Raw genomic sequence first — 25,583 nt, 5'->3', positions numbered from 1 at the left:
AAGGTATCAAACATCTCATTACATTAAGTCTGACTCGATTCCCAGGTCAAAATTAATGTACAATTTGAAGTGTGCAACTTAAGAAAAGCTGCCTCATTGTTCCCTTTAGTCCACTGTGCCCATAATGATTGCGCATGAGGGCCTGTTGGGAAGACAGCTTTCTGCCCTCCTAGGTAGACGTGCTAACAACTCCCAGGAAAGAATACAATAGGGGCCTTCCCTGGAAGGTGTCACCTCCCACCTGCAGGTGTTGGCCCAAAAGGTGAGCTTCAAACGAGAAGTTGCCTTTGAAGAGCAGATGTCTAATATTGGGAGAGGGGCTGTGCCATTTTTCGTGCAGTCAGGCTAGCACTTAGGACACGAGAGAGGAAACCCAGCTGCCAAACCAGTTTGAGGGGTGAGTAGCCCCCACTTAGGAGCCATGCCTATGAGTGGCTATGGAACTCCACACACCAGGGGAGGGGTCCTGCCATATTGGAAGTAGGCAGAACGGTGCATCCTGGGATGCCCAAAAGTCACATTTCGCAGGAAGTGGACATGAGGTGGGAGGGGACCTGGTAGCCCATTGGCTACCAACCACATCCTGCCCTGAAAGCATTTTCTGAACTTAAGTAGGGCATCCTAGCACCCCATCTCGACTGAAAGGAGGACTGAAGGACTGCCCTGTTGCACAGTGGAACCAGCAAAGAGGCTGCATCTTCAAGGGCTGCAACTGCTGCAACTGGTGACTAACAAAGGACAGGGACTGTGCCTTCTATGTCCTGCTCAAGGAGAAGTTGTAGGACGTTAGCTCTGTATATACTATTTCAAAGTAAGAAATAGTGTGCACAGAGTCCAAGGGTTCCCCTTAAAGGTAAGATAGTGGCAAAAGTAGATAATTCTAATGCTCTATTTTGTGGTAGTGTGGTCGAGCAGTAGGCTTAGAGGGTAGTGTTAAGCACTTGGTGTACACACAATAAATGAGGAGCACACACTCAAAGACTTACTCCAGGCCAATAGCTTTTTATATTGAAAAATATATTTTCTTAGTTTAAGAAACACAGGTTCAAGATTTACAGTTAATACTTTAAATGTAAGGTACTTCACTTAGATACTTCAGGAACTTTGAATAAAAGCAATATCACATACGGTCTTTGTAAAAATGGCAATACGCTATTTTCAAAGTGGACACAGTGCAAAATGAAAATGTCACTTACCCAGTGTACATCTGTTCGTGGCATCAGTCGCTGTAGATTCGCATGTTTTGCATAGCTCGCCATCTGGTGTTGGGTCGGAGTGTTACAAGTTGTTTTTCTTCGAAGAAGTCTTTCGAGTCACGGGACCGAGTGACTCCTCCTTTTGTCTCCATTGCGCATGGGCGTCGACTCCATCTTCGATTGTTTTTCCCCGCAGAGGGTGAGGTAGGAGTTGTATTGTAGTAATAGTGGCCATGCAATGGAGTGACTAAGTATGTACCTATTTAAGGTTAAAATAATATATATACAAATAGTTGAAGGTACCTTCCGAACTGCTACAGGCTCCCGGGGAGGCGGGTGGGCACATGCGAATCTACAGCGACTGATGCCACGAACAGATGTACACTGGGTAAGTGACATTTTCAGTTCGATGGCATCTGTCGCTGTAGATACGCATGTTTTGCATAGACTAGTAAGCAGTTATCTCCCCAAAGCGGTGGCTCAGCCTGTAGGAGTGGGAGTAGTCTGAAACAATGTTCTTAATACGGCTTGACCTACTGTGGCTTGTTGTGCGGACAACACGTCTACACAGTAGTGCTTGGTGAATGTGTGAGGCGTAGACCATGTGGCTGCCTTACATATTTCTTGCATTGGGATGTTTCCTAGAAAGGCCATGGTAGCACCTTTCTTTCTGGTTGAGTGTGACCTTGGTGTAATGGGCAGTTGTCGTTTAGCTTTAAGGTAGCAGATTTGGATGCATTTAACTATCCATCTGGCTATACCTTGTTTTGATATTGGGTTTCCTGCATGAGGTTTTTGGAATGCAATAAATAGCTGTTTAGTTTTCCTGATGCTCTTTGTTCTGTCAATGTAATACATTAATGCTCTTTTGACATCTAAAGTATGTAGTGCCCTCTCAGCTACGGAATCTGGCTGTGGGAAGAACACTGGAAGTTCCACTGTTTGATTTAGATGGAACGGTGAAATAACTTTTGGTAGAAATTTAGGATTAGTCCTTAGGACGACCTTATTTTTGTGTAGTTGTATAAAAGGTTCTTGTATTGTAAACGCCTGAATCTCGCTTACTCTTCTTAGAGAGGTAATGGCGATGAGAAATGCAACCTTCCATGTTAGGAACTGTATTTCGCAGGAGTGCATGGGTTCAAAAGGTGGACCCATAAGTCTAGTTAAGACAACATTTAGGTTCCATGAAGGAACAGGTGGTGTTCTTGGTGGAATAATTATTTTAAGGCCCTCCATGAATGCTTTAATGACTGGTATCCTATATAGGGAAGTTGAATAGGTAGGCTGCAGGTATGCAGATATTGCTGCAAGGTGTATTTTAATGGAAGAGAAAGCTAGGTTAGATTTTTGTAAGTGAAGCAAGTAACCCACTACATGTTTTGGGGTTGCGTGTAATGGTTGGATTTGATTAATATGGCAGTAGCAAACAAACCTCTTCCATTTACTGGCATAGCAGTGCCTGGTGGATGGCCTTCTGGCTTGCTTTATGACTTCCATACATTCTTGGGTAAGTTGTAAGTGTCCGAATTCTAGGATTTCAGGAGCCAGATTGCTAGATTCAGCGATGCTGGATCTGGGTGTCTGATCTTTTGGTTGTGTTGTGTTAACAGATCCGGCCTGTTGGGCAGTTTGATGTGGGGTACTACTGATAGGTCTAGCAGCGTTGTGTACCAGGGTTGCCTTGCCCAAGTTGGTGCTATTAATATGAGTTTGAGTTTGTTTTGACTGAGTTTGTTTACCAGATAAGGAAGGAGAGGGAGAGGAGGAAAAGCGTAGGCAAATATCCCTGACCAGTTCATCCATAGGGCATTGCCGTGGGACTGCCTGTGTGGGTATCTGGATGAGAAGTTTTGGCATTTTGCGTTCTCTTTTGTCGCAAACAAGTCTATTTGAGGTGTTCCCCAGAGCGTGAAGTAAGTGTTCAGAATTTGGGGGTGAATTTCCCATTCGTGGACCTGTTGGTGATCTCGAGAGAGATTGTCTGCGAGTTGATTCTGAATCCCTGGGATAAATTGTGCTATTAGGCGAATTTTGTTGTGAATTGCCCAACGCCATATCTTTTGTGCCAGCAGGCTCAATTGCGTTGAGTGCGTTCCCCCTTGTTTGTTTAGATAATACATTGTTGTCATGTTGTCTGTTTTGACGAGAATGTATTTGTGAACTATTATTGGTTGAAAAGCCTTTAGTGCTTGAAAAACTGTTAGCAGTTCTAGGTGATTTATATGCAGTTTTGTTTGATGTACGTTCCATTGTCCTTGTATGCTGTGTTGATCGAGGTGTGCTCCCCACCCTGTCATGGAAGCATCTGTTGTTATTACGTATTGTGGCACTGGGTCTTGGAAAGGCCGCCCTTTGTTTAAATTTATATTGTTCCACCATAGAAGCGAGAGGTAAGTTTGGCGGTCTATTAACACCAGATCTATAAGGTGACCCTGTGCTTGTGACCACTGTGATGCTAGGCACTGTTGTAAGGGCCTCATGTGCAGTCTTGCGTTTGGGACAATGGCTATGCATGAAGACATCATGCCTAGGAGTTGTAATATCATCTTTGCTTGTATTCTTTGTGTTGGATACATGTGTTGTATGATGTTGTTGAAATTTTGAATTCTTTGTGGACTTGGAGTGGCTACTCCTATTGTTGTGTTTATTATGGCTCCTAGGTATTGTTGTACCTTGCATGGCAGAATGTTGGATTTTGCGAAGTTGACTGTGAACCCTAGTTTGTAGAGGGTTTGTATGATTTGATTTGTGTGGCGTGAGCACGTTATTAACGAATGGGTCTTGATTAGCCAGTCGTCTAGATACGGGAATACATGTATTTGCTGCCTTCTGATGTGTGCAGCGACTACTGCTAGACATTTGGTAAAGACTCTTGGTGCGGTTGTTAAACCGAAAGGCAGTACCTTGAATTGGTAGTGTATTCCTTTGAATACAAACCTTAGGTATTTCCTGTGCGATGGATGTATTGGTATATGGAAATACGCGTCTTTGAGGTCTAATGTCATGTAGTCGTGTAGTTTCAGCAATGGTAACACTTCTTGTAGTGTGACCATGTGAAAGTGGTCTGATTTGATGTATGTGTTTAGTATTCTTAGGTCTAGGATTGGTCTTAGCGTTTTGTCCTTCTTTGGTATTAAGAAGTACAGTAAATAAACACCTGTGTTTATTTGTGTGTTTGGTACTAACTTGTAAGGAAATGCCTCCTTGGCATGGTTGCCCCCTGACTTTTTGCCTTTGCTGATGCTATGTTTACAATTGAAAGTGTGCTGAGGCCTGCTAACCAGGCCCCAGCACCAGTGTTCTTTCCCTAACCTGTACTTTTGTATCCACAATTGGCAGACCCTGGCATCCAGATAAGTCCCTTGTAACTGGTACTTCTAGTACCAAGGGCCCTGATGCCAAGGAAGGTCTCTAAGGGCTGCAGCATGTCTTATGCCACCCTGGAGACCTCTCACTCAGCACAGACACACTGCTTGCCAGCTTGTGTGTGCTAGTGAGGACAACACGAGTAAGTCGACATGGCACTCCCCTCAGGGTGCCATGCCAGCCTCTCACTGCCTATGCAGTATAGGTAAGACACCCCTCTAGCAGGCCTTACAGCCCTAAGGCAGGGTGCACTATACCACAGGTGAGGGTACCAGTGCATGAGCATGGTACCCCTACAGTGTCTAAACAAAACCTTAGACATTGTAAGTGCAGGGTAGCCATAAGAGTATATGGTCTGGGAGTTTGTCAAACACGAACTCCACAGCACCATAATGGCTACACTGAAAACTGGGAAGTTTGGTATCAAACTTCTCAGCACAATAAATGCACACTGATGCCAGTGTACATTTTATTGCAAAATACACCCCAGAGGGCACCTTAGAGGTGCCCCCTGAAACTTAACCGACTGTCTGTGTAGGCTGACTAGTTCCAGCAGCCTGCCACACTAGAGACATGTTGCTGGCCCCATGGGGAGAGTGCCTTTGTCACTCTGAGGCCAGTAACAAAGCCTGCACTGGGTGGAGATGCTAACACCTCCCCCAGGCAGGAGCTGTAACACCTGGGGGTGAGCCTCAAAGGCTCACCCCTTTGTCACAGCCCAGCAGGGCACTCCAGCTTAGTGGAGTTGCCCGCCCCCTCCAGCCACGGCCCCCACTTTTGGCGGCAAGGCTGGAGGGAACAAAGAAAGCAACAAGGAGGAGTCACTGGCCAGTCAGGACAGCCCCTAAGGTGTCCTGAGCTGAAGTGACTCTAACTTTTAGAAATCCTCCATCTTGCAGATGGAGGATTCCCCCAATAGGGTTAGGATTGTGACCCCCTCCCCTTGGGAGGAGGCACAAAGAGGGTGTACCCACCCTCAGGGCTAGTAGCCATTGGCTACTAACCCCCCAGACCTAAACACGCCCTTAAATTTAGTATTTAAGGGCTACCCTGAACCCTAGAAAATTAGATTCCTGCAACTACAAGAAGAAGGACTGCCTAGCTGAAAACCCCTGCAGAGGAAGACCAGAAGACGACAACTGCCTTGGCTCCAGAAACTCACCGGCCTGTCTCCTGCCTTCCAAAGATCCTGCTCCAGCGACGCCTTCCAAAGGGACCAGCGACCTCGACATCCTCTGAGGACTGCCCCGGCTTCGAAAAGACAAGAAACTCCCGAGGACAGCGGACCTGCTCCAAGAAAAGCTGCAACTTTGTTTCCAGCAGCTTTAAAGAACCCTGCAAGCTCCCCGCAAGAAGCGTGAGACTTGCAACACTGCACCCGGCGACCCCGACTCGGCTGGTGGCGATCCAACACCTCAGGAGGGACCCCAGGACTACTCTAAGACTGTGAGTACAAAAACCTGTCCCCCCTGAGCCCCCACAGCGCCGCCTGCAGAGGGAATCCCGAGGCTTCCCCTGACCGCGACTCTTTGAATCCTAAGTCCCGACACCTGGGAGAGACCCTGCACCCGCAGCCCCCAGGACCTGAAGGACCGGACTTTCACTGGAGGAGTGACCCCCAGGAGTCCCTCTCCCTTGACCAAGTGGAGGTTTCCCCGAGGAACCCCCCCCTTGCCTGCCTGCAGCGCTGAAGAGATCCCTAGATCTCCCATTGACTTCCATTACAAACCCGACGCTTGTTTCTACACTGCACCCGGCCGCCCCCGCGCTGCTGAGGGTGAAATTTCTGTGCGGGCTTGTGTCCCCCCCGGTGCCCTACAAAACCCCCCTGGTCTGCCCTCCGAAGACGCGGGTACTTACCTGCAAGCAGACCGGAACCGGGGCACCCCCTTCTCTCCATTCTAGCCTATGTGTTTTGGGCACCACTTTGAACTCTGCACCTGACCGGCCCTGAGCTGCTGGTGTGGTGACTTTGGGGTTGCTCTGAACCCCCAACGGTGGGCTACCTTGGACCAAGAACTGAACCCTGTAAGTGTCTTACTTACCTGGTAAAACTAACCAAAACTTACCTCCCCTAGGAACTGTGAAAATTGCACTAAGTGTCCACTTTTAAAACAGCTATTTGTGAATAACTTGAAAAGTATACATGCAATTTTGATGATTTGAAGTTCCTAAAGTACTTACCTGCAATACCTTTCGAATGAGATATTACATGTAGAATTTGAACCTGTGGTTCTTAAAATAAACTAAGAAAATATATTTTTCTATATAAAAACCTATTGGCTGGATTTGTCTCTGAGTGTGTGTACCTCATTTATTGTCTATGTGTATGTACAACAAATGTTTAACACTACTCCTTGGATAAGCCTACTGCTCGACCACACTACCACAAAATAGAGCATTAGTATTATCTCTTTTTGCCACTATCCTACCTCTAAGGGGAACCCTTGGACTCTGTGCATACTATTCCTTACTTTGAAATAGTGCATACAGAGCCAACTTCCTACATAACTCGATTGCATTCTTTTGCAATAGTGCTTGAACTTCTATCTCCAGGAGCTCGGAATGATGTTTTGATAAATTTTGTGCTCTCTGTGGTATGTTTGGAGGGAATTGTAGAAATTCTATGCAATAACCATTTTGGATAATTGCTAGAACCCAAGTGTCTGTAGTGATTTCCTCCCATGCTTTGTAATAACGACCTATTCTTCCCCCCACTAGTGTTGTGTGGAGGGGGTGAGTGACATGTGAGTCACTGCTTAGTTGTAGGGGTTTTGGGGCTTTGAAATTTTCCCCTATTCTTAGGGAATTGCCCTCCTCTATATTGGCCCCGAAAGCCTCCCCTGTACTGTCCCTGGTAACTGGATGTTGTTGCCTGTGAGGTACTGGCTTGTGTGGCCTGACCCCAAAACCCCCCTCTAAAGGGTGTTTTGCGGAAGGTGCTGTAATTTCCTCTGCTCTGCGGGGAGTAGAGTGCGCCCATGGCTTTAGCAGTGTCCGTGTCTTTTTTAAGTTTCTCAATCGCCGTGTCCACTTCTGGACCGAACAGTTCTTTTTCGTTGAATGGCATATTGAGAACTGCCTGCTGAATCTCTGGTTTAAACCCAGACGTTCGTAGCCATGCATGCCTTCTGATGGTCACAGATGTATTTATTGTTCTTGCAGCTGTGTCTGCTGCATCCATGGAGGAGCGTATCTGGTTGTTTGAAATGTTCTGTCCTTCCTCAACCACTTGCTTTGCCCTCTTTTGTAGGTCTTTGGGTAGATGTTCAATGAGATGTTGCATCTCATCCCAATGGGCTCTGTCATAGCGCGCAAGTAGTGCCTGAGAGTTAGCGATGCGCCACTGGTTTGCAGCTTGTGCTGCGACTCTCTTTCCAGCTGCATCGAACTTGCGGCTTTCCTTATCTGGGGGCGGTGCATCCCCAGATGTGTGGGAGTTGGCCCTTTTCCTAGCTGCTCCTACAACGACAGAATCTGGTGGCAGCTGTGTAGTGATGAAAATAGGGTCTGTAGGAGGCGCTTTATACTTTTTTTCCACCCTTGGTGTGATTGCCCTACTTTTGACCGGCTCCTTAAAGATGTCTTTTGCGTGCCGAAGCATACCAGGGAGCATAGGCAGGCTTTGGTAGGAGCTGTGGGTGGCGGAGAGGGTGTTGAATAGAAAGTCATCCTCGACTTGTTCTGAGTGGAGGCTTACATTGTGGAATTGTGCTGCTCTAGCCACCACCTGAGAATATGCAGTACTGTCTTCTGGTGGTGATGGCTTTGTAGGGTATGCCTCCGGACTGTTATCTGACACAGGGGCGTCGTATAAGTCCCAAGCGTCCTGATCCTGGTCACCTTGGCTCATGGTGGTGTGAGCCGGGGAATGTGATGGAGTTTGTGCAGGTGAGACGTGAATTATAGGTGGAGGAGAGGGTGGCGGAGTAACCTTTTTCACCATTTTTGTTTGTGGTGTTTGGTCAGTTTGAAATTCCAGTCTTCTCTTTCTCCTAATAGGGGGAAGGGTGCTTATCTTTCCTGTCCCCTGCTGTATAAAAATAAGTTTCTGCGTATGGTCTACATCGGTGGATTGCAGGTCTTCCTCAAACCTATGCTTTCGCATTTGGGAGGTCATTGATTGCTCTTCTGTATAAGAGCCTGAAACTGGGTCGGTTGCAGGTTGTTTTGGCACCGAAACCCTGTCTGCATCTTTTTTCGGCTCCGAGGTGACTTTTTTCTTTTTCGGAGTCGAAACATCTCGGCGTCGATCTTCGTCGGTGCCGCTGTCTCAGCGTCGAGCCGTGTCTACACCGCTATCTCGGTGTCGATGTATGTCTCCAGCACTTTGTCGGTCCCGAGAAGGCTGCGTGCCGGTGTCTCGACCGGAGTCGGACGGTCTCGGCACTGTTTGGGCCTTTTTCGGTGCCGACGGTCGGTCACCGAATTTATGGGTGGAGCCATGGCCTGGTGGCAGTGGCGTCCCCTGGGCCTTGACAATCTTCTTATGAGTGGTTTTCGACGTCTTACTCACGGTTCGTGGATCGTCGAATTCCTCGGAGTCCGATTCGTGTATTGAAAAGGTTTCTTCCTCTTCTTGTATCTCGAACTCTCGGTGGGCTGTCGGCGTGGACGCCATTTGAAGTCTTCTGGCTCGACGGTCTCGGAGTGTTTTTTGGGACCGGAACGCACTTCAGGCCTCGCAAGTGTCTTCACTGTGCTCAGGTGACAGGCACAGGTTACAGACCAAGTGTTGGTCTGTATAGGGGTATTTGTTGTGGCATTTGGGACAGAAACGGAACGGGGTCCGTTCCATCAGCGTTCTTCTACACGCGGTCGGGCCGAGCAGGCCCCGACGGGGGATCGAAAACTACCCCGAAGGGCTCCGGAGCTCTTCGATCTTCGATGCGGTGTTGATTCTAACTACGCCGATCCCGAACGCAACAATACAGACGAAAATCTTCCGAAATTTAGCTGTTTTTCCGTTCCGAAACTCGGAGCGACAGGAACACGTCCGAACCCGATGGCGGAAAAAAAACAATCGAAGATGGAGTCGACGCCCATGCGCAATGGAGACAAAAGGAGGAGTCACTCGGTCCCGTGACTCGAAAGACTTCTTCGAAGAAAAACAACTTGTAACACTCCGACCCAACACCAGATGGCGAGCTATGCAAAACATGCGTATCTACAGCGACAGATGCCATCAAACATCAACAGTTCCTGGGGGAGGTAAGTAAAGGTTAGTTTTGAAGGTAAGTAAAACACAAGTCTCAAGTTTGGAGAATAGGCAGCCCACCGTTGGGGGTTCAAGGCAACCCCAAAGTTACCACACCAGCAGCTCAGGGCCGGTCATGTGCAGAGGTCAAAGAGGTGCCCAAAACACATAGGCACCTAAGGGGAACAGGGGTGCTCCAGTTCCAGTCTGCCAGCAGGTAAGTACTTGGGTCCTCGGGGGGCAGACAAGGGGGGTTTTGTAGAGCAAACAGGCACTGGGTTTTAGATTTAAAACAATGGAGGGACCCGGGGGTCACTTCAACGATGCAGGCCGGCACACCGGGGGGCCCCTCGGGGTAGCCACTACCTGGGCTAGGCAGAGGGTGGCTCCTGCACTGGAGTTCAGTTCCTTAAGGTCCTGGGGGCTGTGGGCTGAGGGTGCAGTGCTGGTTCCAGGCGTCGGGTCCCTTGTTACAGGCAGTCGCGGTCACGGGGAGCCTCTGGATTCTCTTTGCAGGTGTCACTGTGGGGGCTCAGGGGGGTCGTCTCTGGTTACTCACCGGCTCGCAGTCGCAGGAGAGGCCTCCCTGAGGTGTTTGTTTTCTGCAGGTCGAGCCGGGGAGCGTCGGGTGCAGAGGGGAAAGTCTCACGCTTCCGGCGGGATACGTGAAGTCTTTAAAGTTGCTTCTTTGTTGCAAAGAAGTTGCAGGTTTTTGAACAGGGCGGCTGTTCACGGGAGTTTCTTGGTCCTGTAGTCCAGGGCAGTCCTCCGAGACTTCAAAGGTCGCTGGTTCCTGTCGGATGCGTCACTGGAGCAGGTTTTCGAAGTTGGAGACAGGCCGGTAGGGCTGGGGCCAAATCAGTTGCAGTCTTCCTCCTTCTCTGCAGGCTTGTAGGTCAGCAGTCCTTTCTTCAGGTTGCAGGAATCTGATTTCCTGGGATCTAGGGAGCCTTTAAATACTGGATTTAGGGGTTTGTTTAGGTCTGGGAGGGCAGTAGCCAATGGCTACTGTCCTTGAGCCTGGCTACACCCTCTTTGTGCCTCCTCCATGTGGGGAGGGGGGCACATCCCTAATCCTATTGGGGGAATCCTCCAATCTCAAGATGGAGGATTTCTCAAGGCAGGGGTCACCTCAGCTCAGGACACCTTAGGGGCTGTCCTGACTGGTGAGTGGCGACTCCTTGTTTTTCTCATTATCTCTTCCAGCCTTGCTGCCAAAAGTGGGGGCAGTGGCCGGAGGGGTGGGCATCTCCACTAGCTGGGATGCCCTGGGGCGCTGTAACAAAAGGGGTGAGCCTTTGAGGCTCACCACCAGATGTTACAATTCCTGCAGGGGGAGGTGAGAAGCACCTCCACCCAGTACATGCTTTGTTCCTGGCCACAGAGTGACAAAGGCACTCTCCCCTTGTGGCCAGCAACATGTCTGGTGTGTGGCAGGCTATGGAGTTCGTGTTTGACAAACTCCCAGACCATATACTCTTCTGGCTATCCTGCACTTAATGTCTAAGGTTTTATTTAGACACTGTAGGGGCATAGTGCTCATGCACATATGCCCTCACCTGTGGAATAGTGCACCCTGCCTCAGGGCTGTAAGGCCTGCTAGAGGGGTGACTTACCTATGCTACAGGCAGTATGAGGCTGGAATGGCACTCTGAGGGGAGTGCCATGCTGACTTAGTCTTTTTCTCCCCACCAGCACACACAGAAGCTATGAGTCAGTGTGCATGTGCTGAGTGAGGGGTCCCCAGGGTGGTTAAGACATGCTGCAGCCCTTGAGAGACCTTCCCTGGCATCAGGGCCCTTGGTACCAGTTACAAGGGACTTACCTGGGTGCCAGGGCTGTGACAATTGTGGAGACAAAGGTACAGTTTAGGGAAAAAACACTGGTGCTGGGGCCTGGTTAGCAGGGTCCCAGCACACTTTCAAATCATAACGTAGCATCAGCAAAGGCACAAAGTTAGGGGGTAACCATGCCAAGGAGGCATTTCCTTACAGGAGTCGTCTCCAGAGCCCACCCAACACCAGGAGAGCCAGATGGCTGGCCTCCTGTTCGCAGCACAGGGACACAACTGAAGAAGTCTGCTGGGGCAATTTGGTAGTCCAAGATTTTCAACCAATCGCTGTGCTGCACCAGGGACAGAATTTGACGCCCACAATGAAATCGGAAATGCGGTCGGAGTCAAGCTGGAAGCTCCAGAGGATGAATTATTGACAGATGAAGGATTGGCCTGTGACTTCAATACTAGGAGAAAACTGGTAGTCCAGTGGTGACTGGAATTCTGCCAGCACCGAGAGCACTCCAAGGGATGTCAACCCGGTGACCAGGCTCACCTCACTCCCTTCGTGGACCAAGCAGTCACTGCAAGACCCAACTCAACCGCAACACATACACAGCATCCTTTGAGCATCTTCAGCATCCTTCATCCTTTGCATTAGGACCAATTCCATAGGAAAGCCCTGCAAAGGATAAAAGTGTCTAGAACTGACTGAAGAATGCTTCACCTGCTGAGGTAACCGAGGCCCTTGCTGGTTCCCCGGACTGGCTCACCACTGAAGTCGGTCAACTAAAGTGACTCCAAGTGACCACTTTACACCTAGCTCAAACTTTTTTGTGAAAATGTTCCCAAGTGTCAAACTGGGTGAATTGGCCAATGCTTGTTCACGATTTAGTGAAATGCTTTGATTTACTATATGTTGTAAATTCTACATCTCCGAGACCTTCTGGGGGATCATGTTCATTGTGGCGTCATAAAATACATAAACAATAAAGTTCAGTTTATTAAACTGGTGTCTGATTTCTTTGTCTTGTCAATTTCTTCTTCAATTGTTCTGGAGCCGTTTTAATGCTTTACAGTTCTTTCTTTGTGTTGCCTTGCTGTTAAAAGCCACAGCTACCCAGGACTGAGCGAGCGGAAGGTTGGACAAAGAAAACCTGAGGGTCCAAAAGGGGTTGGTAACTGCATTACAAGGTGAGGTCGCATAACCACACAATACACCCCATTTCCTCACAGACTGAACTGAAGATTGTGCTCTCTTGCTCTGGAATGCTGGGACCCCTTGAAGTTGGTACGACGGCTGCATTCGGTGGGCTGTAGAAGGTTAAGACTTGGGCACATGCTGCTCTTAAATCATTTATGCACAGCATGGATATTGAACAATGAATGTTTATTTTTCTAAATAATACCATGACAGAGTACGGCTTCCCTTGAGCTGAATGTGAATGATTTTGATAATATGCTGACTTCCTGGCAAAGCCAACAGGCCTGCTTTATCTACAATGACAACACTTTAGATCACGGCGTTACATGTAGCGTAGGTGAGGGGTATTGTAATGAGGTTCAGGACCCACTGGGTGTTTAATGTGATATGAGGGTGCCACCCAAATTATTTCCATCTGACTAAAGTGCATTTTTTTTCAATTTAATGCATAATATTTGGTAGTGTGCCTATAATAAAAGTTATTTTCGTTTAAAAAAAAAATACTGATTGGGCAATAATTTGTTTTGAGATTTTTTGCATATTAGCGAATTAAGATTGCTAGCTCACAGTAACACCATTGAGTGTTCCTTTGACCGCCCTGCTTCACTACCCTGAGTGCTGCAATGGAGTTCTTGGTTACCAGTTATAAGACAACTGCAAACCTATTAGTTGTAAAGGACTCCGTCGCATCTAGTAACCCAATGTCTTTCACCACCTTAAAGGCAGGCTCAAATAACGTATTGAAGATTCCACTTTGAAATAGTTGAATCTGAGAAACGCTGGAACACAGCCCTGAAGATTTCTCACCCTAAGGCGAGGTAGAAAATCTAGTAGACTGTAAGGGAGTAGAGCACAATGCCTATCCACCTGATTGGTTAGTCTCTGCATCATAAAAGAAAGCAGATAGCCTATATGTGGTCTACTACTGTTCTCAATGTTAATGCAGTGCTTTATTAGACAGCAAACATTGTCCAACAAGGATACCCAGCCTGACTAGAAATATTCAAGCACGTGAATCTATGTAAGACAATGCTGAAGAAGACAATAGCTATTTAATATTAATGTTAGTTCTCCAGCCATGGTATATTTAATAGATTCACATGCTTGATTCTGGGACTCCCAGTTTATCTATAAGGAAAGCATGCAAATCTATGAAAGATATAATGCTGAAGCACTATCACACATAGTAGAGAGATTAAAAAAAAAAAAAAGTTGTTTAATTTCCCTATGTGCAGAGGAAGTCAATGTGGGCTACATTTGCCCTGCTGACGGGCTGTGCTCTTCAACACCATGTTACGCCCACCCACAAATTCCTTGACTTGCTCAGAAAGGGGTGGTTTATAGGACACTAATATTATTAACTTGGGTATTACTGCATTTGTAACAGTTTGCTCCCAGAGATATTAGTATATCTAAAACTGAGATTATGTTCTCTTGCTCTTTCTGCAGTTTCTCACTGAGTGCTGTACTAATATAAAGAATTATACAATAAGAAGTGTAGTTTAATAACTCACTTTTTTTATTGCCACATTTCACTTCCAAAGCTTCTTTCACCACTGACGCCCATCGATTGTAAGACTCAGCACGCAACTTTAATGAATTCATCATTGGGTAGAGGTCATCAAGAGTATACTGATATCTGAAACAAACAGAATGTGCACCCCTTAAAAACAATACTTTTTGTGAACCTTTATTACACAAACCACTTTTGTTTGCAAGCAAAATCTATCTTGCTCCAATTTAAAAATGTATCTTAAGAGTAAACAAAATGCTATTAGACTTTCGTTTATATATTAACATGTAATATATTATGTTTTAGACTGCTCAGCCCACATGGATCACATCTTAATTATCCTGAGAAGATCTAAATCCCACAATCAAATATTTTCCTCACTACACATTTCAGAAGTAGCAATAACTAAACTACAAAAAGGCGGCTACAGGCTCCTATAAGAAACCAACAATGCCCAGCAATAAGGTTCACATAAGTCAACGAAAGAAACTAAGAGTACAGTTTCTTATAAAATGCAGATCGAGACCCAACCCTTCATCTGTGTATGGGTCCCAATGTTCTTTGTACTTTTCTTTGCTATGTGTTCTAGAAGATAATGTTTATGTTATGAAGCTTGAAACTATACTAGATTCATATGCTGTGTAGCAACTCACCATGTAGTGTATGGGTGTGAAATAAGGCAAAATCAATACGACTCGTTCAACATTTAAACCCACCACTGTAGGTGGCGTTTTTAGCCAGTATTTTCCTTAATCGTACCATGTGTGAGGTTTCTCACTTAAGGTCATATATTTAAAACACAAACGTGATCACTCCGCATCACTTGGGCGGAAGGAGGGTGTTGTGCAAATTTAGAAGTAACTCAAGCTATAAAAATATTGTGAATTTACATGAAGTACATGAAAAGCAGTGTCGCCCACCTAGAAGCAGTTATTGTGAAGAGCTAACAGTAGCTCGTTTTCAATATTGTCACCACAACTGCAGCCTCTTGCCTGAACATTAATACTGTGATGTTTAGAGAATGCATGCAGCAATGGCCAGATTGCAACTTGAGCTGGAATGCCCTGGGGTGCTGTAACCAAAGGTATGAGCCTTTGAGGCTCACCACTAGGTGTTACAGTTCCCTTAAGGGGGGGATAAGAAGCACCTCCAACCAGTACAGGCTTTGTTCCTGGCCACATAGTGACAAAAGCACTCACCCCATGTGGCCAGAAACTCGTCTGGTTGTGGCAGGAACTGGTTCGCCTAGAACTAGGAATTCGACTGGTATTGAGGGGGCATCTCTAAGATGCCATCTGGGTGTATTTTACAATAAATCCCACACTGGCATCAGTGTGCATTTATTGTGCTGAGAAGTTTGATACCAAACTTCCCAGATTTCAGTGTAGCCTTTATGGAACTGTGGAGTTCGTATTTGACAAACTCCCAGATCATATACTCTTTATGGCTAACCTGCACCTACAATGTCTAAGGTTTTGCTTAGACACTGTAAGGGCGTAGTGCTAATGCACATATGCCCTCACCTGTGGTATAGTGCACCCTGCCTTAGGACTGTAAGGCCTGCTAGAGGGGTGACTTACCTATGCCATAGGCAGTGTGAGGTGGGCATGGTACTCTGACGGGAGTGCCATGTTGACTTAGTAATTTTCTCCCCACCAGCACACACAAGCTATGAGGCATTGTGCATATGCTGAGTGGGTGGTCCCCAGGGTAGCATAAGACATGTTGCAGCCCTTAAAGACCTTCCCTGGCATCAGAGCCCTTGGTACCAGGGTAGCCATAATGAGTATATGGTCTGGGAGTCTGTCAATTACAAATTCCACAATGGCTACACTGAAGTCTGAGAAGTTTGGTATCAAACTTCTCAGCACAATAAATGCACACTGATGCCAGTGTGGGATTTATTGTAAAATACACACAGATGGCATCTTAGAGACGCCCTCTCAATACCTGTCAGATTCCTAGTGCAAGGCTAACCAGTTCCTGCCAGCCTGCCACAACCAGACGAGTTTCTGGCCACATGGGGTGAGTGCCTTTGTAACTCTGTGGCCAGGAACAAAGCCTGTACTGGGTGGAGGCGCTTCTCACCTCCCCGTGCAGGAACTGTAACACCTGGTGGTGAGCCTCAAAGGCTCATGCCTTTTGCTACAGCGCCACAGGGCATCCCACATAGGCTTCAATGGAGAGAAGGGGGTGCCCCGGTTCCAGTCTGCCAGCAGGTAAGTACCCGCGTCTTCGGAGGGCAGACCAGGGGGGTTTTGTAGGGCACCGGGGGGGACACAAATTAGCACAGAAAGTACACCTCAGCAGCGCAGGGGCGGCCGGGTGCAGTGTGCAAACACGTGTCGGGTTTCCTTCAGGTTTCAATGGGAGACCAAGGGGTCTCTTCAGCGATGCAGGCAGGCAAGGGGGGGGCTCCTCGGGGTAGCCACCACCTGGGCAAGGGAGAGGGCCTCCTGGGGGGTCACTCCTGCACAGAAGTTCTGTTTCTTTAGGGGCTGGGGGCTGCGGGTGCAGGGCCTTTTCCAGCCGTCGGGAAATGGAGTTCAGACAGTCGCGGTCAGGGGGAGCCTGGGGATTCCCTCTGCAGGCGTCGCTGTGGGGGCTCAGGGGGGACAACTTTGGTTACTCACAGTCGTAGAGTCGCCGGAGGGTCCTCCCTGAGTTGGTTGTTCTCCACCAGTCGAGTCGGGGTCGCCGGGTGCAGTGTTGCAAGTCTCACGCTTCTTGCGGGGAATTGCAGGGGTCTTTAAATCTGCTCCGTGTAACAAAGTTGCAGTTCTTTTGGAGCAGTGCCGCTGTCCTCGGGAGTTTCTTGTCTTTTTCGAAGCAGGGCAGTCCTCAGAGGATTCAGAGGTCGCTGGTCCCTTGGAAAGCGTCGCTGGAGCAGGTTCTTTGGAAGGCAGGAGACAGGCCGGTAAGTCTGGGGCCAAGGCAGTTGGTGTCTTCTGGTCTTCCTCTGCAGGGGTCTTTCAGCTCGGCAGTCCTTCTTCTTGTAGTTGCAGGAATCTAATTTCTAGGTTCAGGGAGAGCCCTTAAATACTAAATTTAAGGGCGTGTTTAGGTCTGGGGGGTTAGTAGCCAATGGCTACTAGCCCTGAGGGTGGGTACACCCTCTTTGTGCCTCCTCCCAAGGGGAGTGGGGCACATCCCTAATCCTATTGGGGGAATCCTCCATCTGCAAGATGGAGGATTTCTAAAAGTTAGAGTCACTTCAGCTCAGGACACCTTAGGGGCTGTCCTGACTGGTCAGTGACTCCTCCTTGTTGCTTTCTTTGTTTCCTCCAGCCTTGCCGCCAAAAGTGGGGGCCGTGGCCGGAGGGGGCGGGCAACTCCACTAAGCTGGAGTGCCCTGCTGTGCTGTAACAAAGGGGTGAGCCTTTGAGGCTCACCGCCAGGTGTTACAGCTCCTGCCTGGGGGAGGTGTTAGCATTTCCACCCAGTGCAGGCTTTGTTACTGGCCTCAGAGTGACAAAGGCACTCTCCCCATGGGGCCAGCAACATGTCTCTAGTGTGGCAGGCTGCTGGAACCAGTCAGCCTACACAGATAGTCGGTTAAGTTTCAGGGAGCACCTCTAAGGTGCCCTCTGTGGTGTATTTTACAATAAAATGTACACTGGCATCAGTGTGCATTTATTGTGCTGAGAAGTTTGATACCAAACTTCCCAGTTTTCAGTGTAGCCATTATGGTGCTGTGGAGTTCGTGTAAAACAGACTCCCAGACCATATACTCTTATGGCTACCCTGCACTTACAATGTCTAAGGTTTTGTTTAGACACTGTAGGGGTACAGTGCTCATGCACTGGTACCCTCACCTATGGTATAGTGCACCCTGCCTTAGGGCTGTAAGGCCTGCTAGAGGGGTGTCTTACCTATACTGCATAGGCAGTGAGAGGCTGGCATGGCACCCTGAGGGGAGTGCCATGTCGACTTACTCATTTTGTTCTCACAAGCACACACAAGCTGGTAAGCAGTGTGTCTGTGCTGAGTGAGGGGTCTCTAGGGTGGCATAATGCATGCTGCAGCCCTTATAGACCTTCCCTGGCATCAGGGCCCTTGGTACCAGAGGTACCAGTTACAAGGGACTTATTTGGATGCCAGGGTGTGCCAATTGTGGAATCAAAAGTACATTTTAGGTGAAAGAACACTGGTGCTGGGGCCTGGTTAGCAGGGTCCCAGCACACTTCTCAGTCAAGTCAGCATCAGTATCAGGCAAAAAGTGGGGGGTAACTGCAACAGGGAGCCATTTCTTTACACAAGCCCCCCCCCAGCCCACAGGCCAGGAGACTCAGCCAAAGCTGGGAGAGTCTTCCTAGTCTGTCAGGCGAGGAAGAGTAGAGGAAATAGGCTGGTTTGTTGCAGGGCCTACTCTGCCTTACATCCTCCTGTCCAGGTCATTCCCCCTGGGGAACTGACCCACTTCCACAGTGATAGGACCTAATCTGAACTGCCTCTTGTCTGTGCTTTTAATGTCTTCACCCATCCTCTCCATTTTGGGGTTAGAGGTATCCACCTCTGCTAATCTTATCTTAGCCAGGGTCACCCCTAACTTACCCAAAGAGGTTACCCAGAGCTGGAGTAACCCCACCATGACCAACAGGGTCAGGGGGCCTAACTTGCTATTTGGCATGGGGTCAGACCACCATGCCAAGGATAGTGCAGCCATAAAGGCTAACACCCAGCAGAGGCCACTGACAGCTGTCAGTGCCCAGAACCACATCTTTAGCTCTTCACCTACAAGGGAAGGGGCTAAGTTACAGGTTTCTTTGGGTTCAGGGTGCCTGTCTGCTGTATTAGAATGGGGGGGTTACCACATCTTGTAGTAAACACCCTTCTTCCACTCTTTCTTCTGTTAGCTGAGGAGCCACCCACTCAGACTTAACAGTTGCCTGACTAGCCAGGACTTCTTGTGGGTCAGGTTGGACTTTATCAGAGCCACTTTTGGGGTTCTCCCCTACTGGAGCAGAATCTCCTTGGCTGGCTGGAACCTTGGCTAAAGGTTGTCCACCTTTCCTACTCTGTTTCTTTTTCTTTTGGGGCCTACTTGCATTTACTGCAGAGGCAGGCACTCCAGAATCCTTGGGAGAGGACTGGCACTGGACCAGTTCCTCTCTTGGGCTCTGACTAACCTCTGGGTAGTCATTTCCAAGGAGACAATCAAGGGGGAGGTCTGTACTGACTACCACCCTTCTCCAGCTAAAAGTCTCACCCACTTCTATGGGCACAAAAGCCACAGGCCTATCAGTGACCCTGTCTGGGCTAACTCTTACTCTGGCCATCTCACCTGGGATGTACTGGTTTGAGAACACCAGCCTGTCATGCACAATAGTGTGACTGGCACAAGTGTCTCTCAGGGCAGTGGCTGGGATTCCATTCACCTGTAGGTGGTGGAAGTGTCTACTTCCCTCTGGAATCTCCAACTCACCTGTTGGGCCCTTTTTCCAGTTGAAGGCTATGAAGACCTCCTCCTCTGAGGAGTCATCTCCAATGGCTACACTGGTTACCCCTGGGATTTTGCTAGGGGGTTTGTTTTTGGGACAAGAAGTGTCCTTGGTGTGGTGCCCTGTCTGTTTACAGTTATGGCACCATGCCTTAGTGGCATCCCAGCTCTTACCCTGGTACCCACCTTTGTTTTGGGTTGTGTCTCTGGGCCCACCCACCTGGTCTGGTTTTTGGGGGCCTACAGGGGACTCTTTTTCTTTGTTTCTAGTGTCACCCACTTTCTCCTGGGGAGGCTTTGTAACCCCTTTCTTTTGGTCACCCCCAGTGGAAGTTTTGGTTACCCTAGTCTTGACCCAGTGGTCTGCCTTCTTTCCCAATTCTTGGGGAGAAATTGGACCTAGGTCTACCAGATACTGATGCAACTTTTCATTGAAGCAGTTACTTAAAATGTGTTCTTTCATAAACAAATTATAAAGCCCAACATTGTCATACACTTCATTTCCAGTTACCCAACCATCCAGTGTTTTCACTGAGTAGTCAACATAATCAACCCAGGTCTGGCTCGAGGATTTTTGAGCCCCCCTGAATCTAATTCTATACTCCTCAGTGGAGAATCCAAAGCCCTCAATCAGGGTACCCTTCATGAGGTCATAAGATTCTGCATCTTTTTTAGAGAGTGTGAGGAGTCTATCCCTACACTTTCCTGTGAACATTTCCCAAAGGAGAGCACCCCAGTGAGATTTGTTCACTTTTCTGGTTTCACAAGCCCTCTCAAAAGCTGTGAACCATTTGGTGATGTCATCACCATCTTCATATTTAGTTACAATCCCTTTGGGGATTTTCAACATGTCAGGAGAATCTCAGACCCTAGTTATGTTGCTGCCACCATTGATGGGTCCTAGGCCCATCTCTTGTCTTTCCCTTTCTATGGCTAGGATCTGTTTTTCCAAAGCCAATCTTTTGGCCATCCTGGCTAACTGGATGTCCTCTTCACTGGAGTTATCCTCAGTGATTTCAGAGAGGCTGGACCCTCCTGTGAGGGAGCCAGCATCTCTGACTATTATTTTTGGAGTCAGGGCTTGAGAGGCCCTGTTCTCCCTAGATAGGACTGGTGGTGGGGAATCAACCTCCAAGTCACTATCATCATCATCTGTGTTGCCACTTACAGATGGGTTGGCTCTATCATACTCTGCCAACAGCTCCTGGAGCTGTAGTTTGGAAGGTCTGGAGCCCATTGTTATTTTTCTTATTGTACAGAGTGACCTTAGCTCTTTCATCTGGAGATGGAGGTAAGGTGTGGTGTCGAGTTCCACCACATTCAAATCTGTACTAGACATTATTCTTCTAAAAGTTGGAATGCTATTTAAGAATCTAAAACTGGTTCTAGAATCTAATTCAAACTTTTACAAACTTTTAAACACTAAAAGGAATGCTAACAGGGACTAACACAAGGCCCTAGTAGGACTTTAAAGAATTTAGAAAAATTTCAAATTGCAAAAAATCAAGTTCTAATGACAATTTTTGGAATTTGTCGTGTGATCAGGTATTGGCTGAGTAGTCCAGCAAATGCAAAGTCTTGTACCCCACCGCTGATCCACCAATGTAGGAAGTTGGCTCTGTATGTGCTATTTCAAAGTAAGGAATAGCATGCACAGAGTCCAAGGGTTCCCCTTAGAGGTAAGATAGTGGCAGAAAGAGATAATACTAATGCTCTATTTTGTGGTAGTGTGGTCGAGCAGTAGGCTTATCCAAGGAGTAGTGTTAAGCATTTGTTGTACATACACATAGACAATAAATGAGGTACACACACTCAGAGACAAATCCAGCCAATAAGTTTTGTTATAGAAAAATATCTTTTCTTAGTTTATTTTAAGAACCACAGGTTCAAATTTCACATGTAATAGCTTGTTTGGAAGGTATTGCAGGTAAGTACTCTAGGAACTTTGAATCATTACATTAGCATGAATACTTTTGTCATAAAACACAATAAGCTGTTTTAAAAGTGGACACTTAGTGCAATTTTCACAGTTCCTGGGGGAGGTAAGTTATTGTTAGTTTCCACAGGTAAGTAAGTCACTTACAGTTCTCAGTTTTTGGTCCAAGGTAGCCCACCGTTGGGGGTTCAGAGCAACCCCAAAGTTATCACACCAGCAGCTCAGGGCCGGTCAGGTGCAAAGGTCAAAGAGGTGCACAAAACACATAGGTTATAATGGAGAGAAGGGGGTGCCCCGGTTCCAGTCTGCCAGCAGGTAAGTACCAGCGTCTTCGGAGGGCAGACCAGGGGGGTTTTGTAGGGCACCGGGGGGGACACAAAGTAGCACAGAAAGTACACCCTCAGCAGCGCGGGGGCGGCCGGGTGCAGTGTGCAAACACGCGTCGGGTTTCATTCAGGTTTCAATGGGAGACCAAGGGGTCTCTTCAGCGATGCAGGCAGGCAAGGGGGGGGCTCCTCGGGGTAGCCACCACCTGGGCAAGGGAGAGGGCCTCCTGGGGGTCACTCCTGCACAGAAGTTCCGTTTCTTTAGGGGCTGGGGGCTGCGGGTGCAGGGCCTTTTCCAGCCGTCGGGAAATGGAGTTCAGACAGTCGCGGTCAGGGGGAGCCTGGGGATTCCCTCTGCAGGCGTCGCTGTGGGGGATCAGGGGGGACAACTTTGGTTACTCACAGTCGTAGAGTCGCCGGAGGGTCCTCCCTGAGTTGGTTGTTCTCCACCAGTCGAGTCGGGGTCGCCGGGTGCAGTGTTGCAAGTCTCACGCTTCTTGCGGGGAATTGCAGGGGTCTTTAAATCTGCTCCGTGTAACAAAGTTGCAGTTCTTTTGGAGCAGTGCCGCTGTCCTCGGGAGTTTCTTGTCTTTTTCGAAGCAGGGCAGTCCTCAGAGGATTCAGAGGTCGCTGGTCCCTTGGAAAGCGTCGCTGGAGCAGGTTCTTTGGAAGGCAGGAGACAGGCCGGTAAGTCTGGGGCCAAGGCAGTTGGTGTCTTCTGGTCTTCCTCTGCAGGGGTCTTTCAGCTCGGCAGTCCTTCTTCTTGTAGTTGCAGGAATCTAATTTCTAGGTTCAGGGAGAGCCCTTAAATACTAAATTTAAGGGCGTGTTTAGGTCTGGGGGGTTAGTAGCCAATGGCTACTAGCCCTGAGGGTGGGTACACCCTCTTTGTGCCCCCTCCCAAGGGGAGGGGGGCACATCCCTAATCCTATTGGGGGAATCCTCCATCTGCAAGATGGAGGATTTCCAAAAGTTAGAGTCACTTCAGCTCAGGACACCTTAGGGGCTGTCCTGACTGGTCAGTGACTCCTCCTTGTTGCTTTCTTTGTTTCCTCCAGCCTTGCCGCCAAAAGTGGGGGCCGTGGCCGGAGGGGGCGGGCAACTCCACTAAGCTGGAGTGCCCTGCTGTGCTGTGACAAAGGGGTGAGCCTTTGAGGCTCACCGCCAGGTGTTACAGCTCCTGCCTGGGGGAGGTGTTAGCATCTCCACCCAGTGCAGGCTTTGTTACTGGCCTCAGAGTGACAAAGGCACTCTCCCCATGGGGCCAGCAACATGTCTCTAGTGTGGCAGGCTGCTGGAACCAGTCAGCCTACACAGATAGTCGGTTAAGTTTCAGGGAGCACCTCTAAGGTGCCCTCTGTGGTGTATTTTACAATAAAATGTACACTGGCATCAGTGTGCATTTATTGTGCTGAGAAGTTTGATACCAAACTTCCCAGTTTTCAGTGTAGCCATTATGGTGCTGTGGAGTTCGTGTAAAACAGACTCCCAGACCATATACTCTTATGGCTACCCTGCACTTACAATGTCTAAGGTTTTGTTTAGACACTGTAGGGGTACAGTGCTCATGCACTGGTACCCTCACCTATGGTATAGTGCACCCTGCCTTAGGGCTGTAAGGCCTGCTAGAGGGGTGTCTTATCTATACTGCATAGGCAGTGAGAGGCTGGCATGGCACCCTGAGGGGAGTGCCATGTCGACTTACTCATTTTGTTCTCACTAGCACACACAAGCTGGTAAGCAGTGTGTCTGTGCTGAGTGAGGGGTCTCTAGGGTGGCATAATACATGCTGTAGCCCTTAGAGACCTTCCCTGGCATCAGGGCCCTTGGTACCAGAGGTACCAGTTACAAGGGACTTATCTGGATGCCAGGGTGTGCCAATTGTGGAATCAAAAGTACATTTTAGGTGAAAGAACACTGGTGCTGGGGCCTGGTTAGCAGGGTCCCAGCACACTTCTCAGTCAAGTCAGCATCAGTATCAGGCAAAAAGTGGGGGGTAACTGCAACAGGGAGCCATTTCTTTACAGCACCTCTTTGACCTTTGCACCTGACCGGCCCTGAGCTGCTGGTGTGATAACTTTGGGGTTGCTCTGAACCCCCAACGGTGGGCTACCTTGGACCCAAACCTGAGACTTGTAAGTGATTTACTTACCTGACAAAACTAACAAAAACTTACCTCCCCCAGGAACTGTGAAAATTGCACTAAGTGTCCACTTTTAAAACAGCTATTTGTGTTTTATGTAAAAAGTATACATGCTAATGAAATGATTCAAAGTTCCTAGAGTACTTACCTGCAATACCTTTCAAATGAGATATTACATGTAAAATTTGAACCTGTGGTTCTTAAAATAAACTAAGAAAATATATTTTTCTATAACAAAACCTATTGGCTGGATTTGTCTCTGAGGGTGTGTACCTCATTTATTGTCTATATGTATGTACAACAAATGCTTAACACTACTCCTTGGATAAGCCTACTGCTCGAACACACTACCACAAAATAGAGCATTAGTATTATCTCTTTTTGCCACTATCTTACCTCTAAGGGGAACCCTTGGACTCTGTGCATACTATTCCTTACTTTGAAATAGTGCATACAGAGCCAACTTCCTACATTGGTGGATCAGCGGTGGGGTACAAGACTTTGCATTTGCTGGACTACTCAGCCAATACCTGATCACACGACAAATTCCCAAAATTGTCAAGAGAAATTGATTTTTGCAATTTGAAATCTTTCTAAATTCTTTAAAGTCCTGCTAGGGGCCTTGTGTTAGTCCCTGTTAGCATTTCTTTTGGAGTTTAAAAGTTTGTTAAAAGTTTGAATTAGATTCTAGAACTAGTTTTAGATTCTTAAAAAGTATTCCAACTTTTAGAAGCATAATGTCTAGCACAGATGTGAATGTGGTGGAACTCGACACCACACCTTACCTCCATCTACAGATGAGAGAGCTAAGGTCACTCTGTAAAATAAAGAAAATAACAATGGGCTCTAGACCTACCAAACTACAGCTCCAGGAGCTGTTGGCTGAGTATGAAAGAGCCAACCCCTCTGTGGATGGCAACACAGAGGATGAGGATAGTGACTTGGAGGAAGATTCCCCCCTACCAGTCCTATCTAGGGAGGGCAGGGCCTCTCAAGCCCTGACTCCACAAATACTAGTCAGAGATGCTGGTTCCCTCACAGGAGGGACCAACTTCTCTGAAATCACTGAGGATAACTCCAGTGAAGAGGACATCCAGTTAGCCAGGATGGCCAAAAGATTGGCTTTGGAAAGACAGATCCTGGCCATAGAAAGGGAAAGACAAGAGATGGGCCTAGGACCCATCAATGGTGGCAGCAACATAAATAGAGTCAGAGATTCTCCTGACGTTGAAAATCCCCAAAGGGATTGTAACAAAATATGAAGATGGTGATGACATCACCAAATGGTTCACAGCTTTTGAGAGGGCTTGTGTAACCAGAAAAGTGAACAAATCTCACTGGGGTGCTCTCCTTTGGGAAATGTTCACAGGAAAGTGTAGGGATAGACTCCTCACACTCTCTGGAAAAGATGCAGAATCTTATGACCTCATGAAGGGTACCCTGATTGAGGGCTTTGGATTCTCCACTGAGGAGTATAGGATTAGA

General features: G+C 47.9%; 1 protein-coding gene across 4 annotated transcripts in view; it reads right to left on the bottom strand.

Annotated features, from left to right (window-relative positions):
- The window catches only part of KDM5B (lysine demethylase 5B), a 768,574-nt gene that overhangs the window by 236,537 nt on the left and 506,454 nt on the right, over positions 1–25,583 (bottom strand). For all 4 annotated transcript variants that reach the window (XM_069239028.1, XM_069239026.1, XM_069239029.1 and 1 more), the window contains one exon: positions 14,255–14,379. In XM_069239028.1, the coding sequence (XP_069095129.1) occupies positions 14,255–14,379 (125 nt within the window). The remainder of the gene's footprint in view (positions 1–14,254; positions 14,380–25,583) is intronic.

Source organism: Pleurodeles waltl, chromosome 6 (genome assembly GCF_031143425.1).
Source record: "Pleurodeles waltl isolate 20211129_DDA chromosome 6, aPleWal1.hap1.20221129, whole genome shotgun sequence".
NCBI lineage: Eukaryota > Metazoa > Chordata > Amphibia > Caudata > Salamandridae > Pleurodeles > Pleurodeles waltl.
Note: the sequence above shows the minus strand (reverse complement) of the source record. Positions and strands in the feature narration are given on the sequence as shown.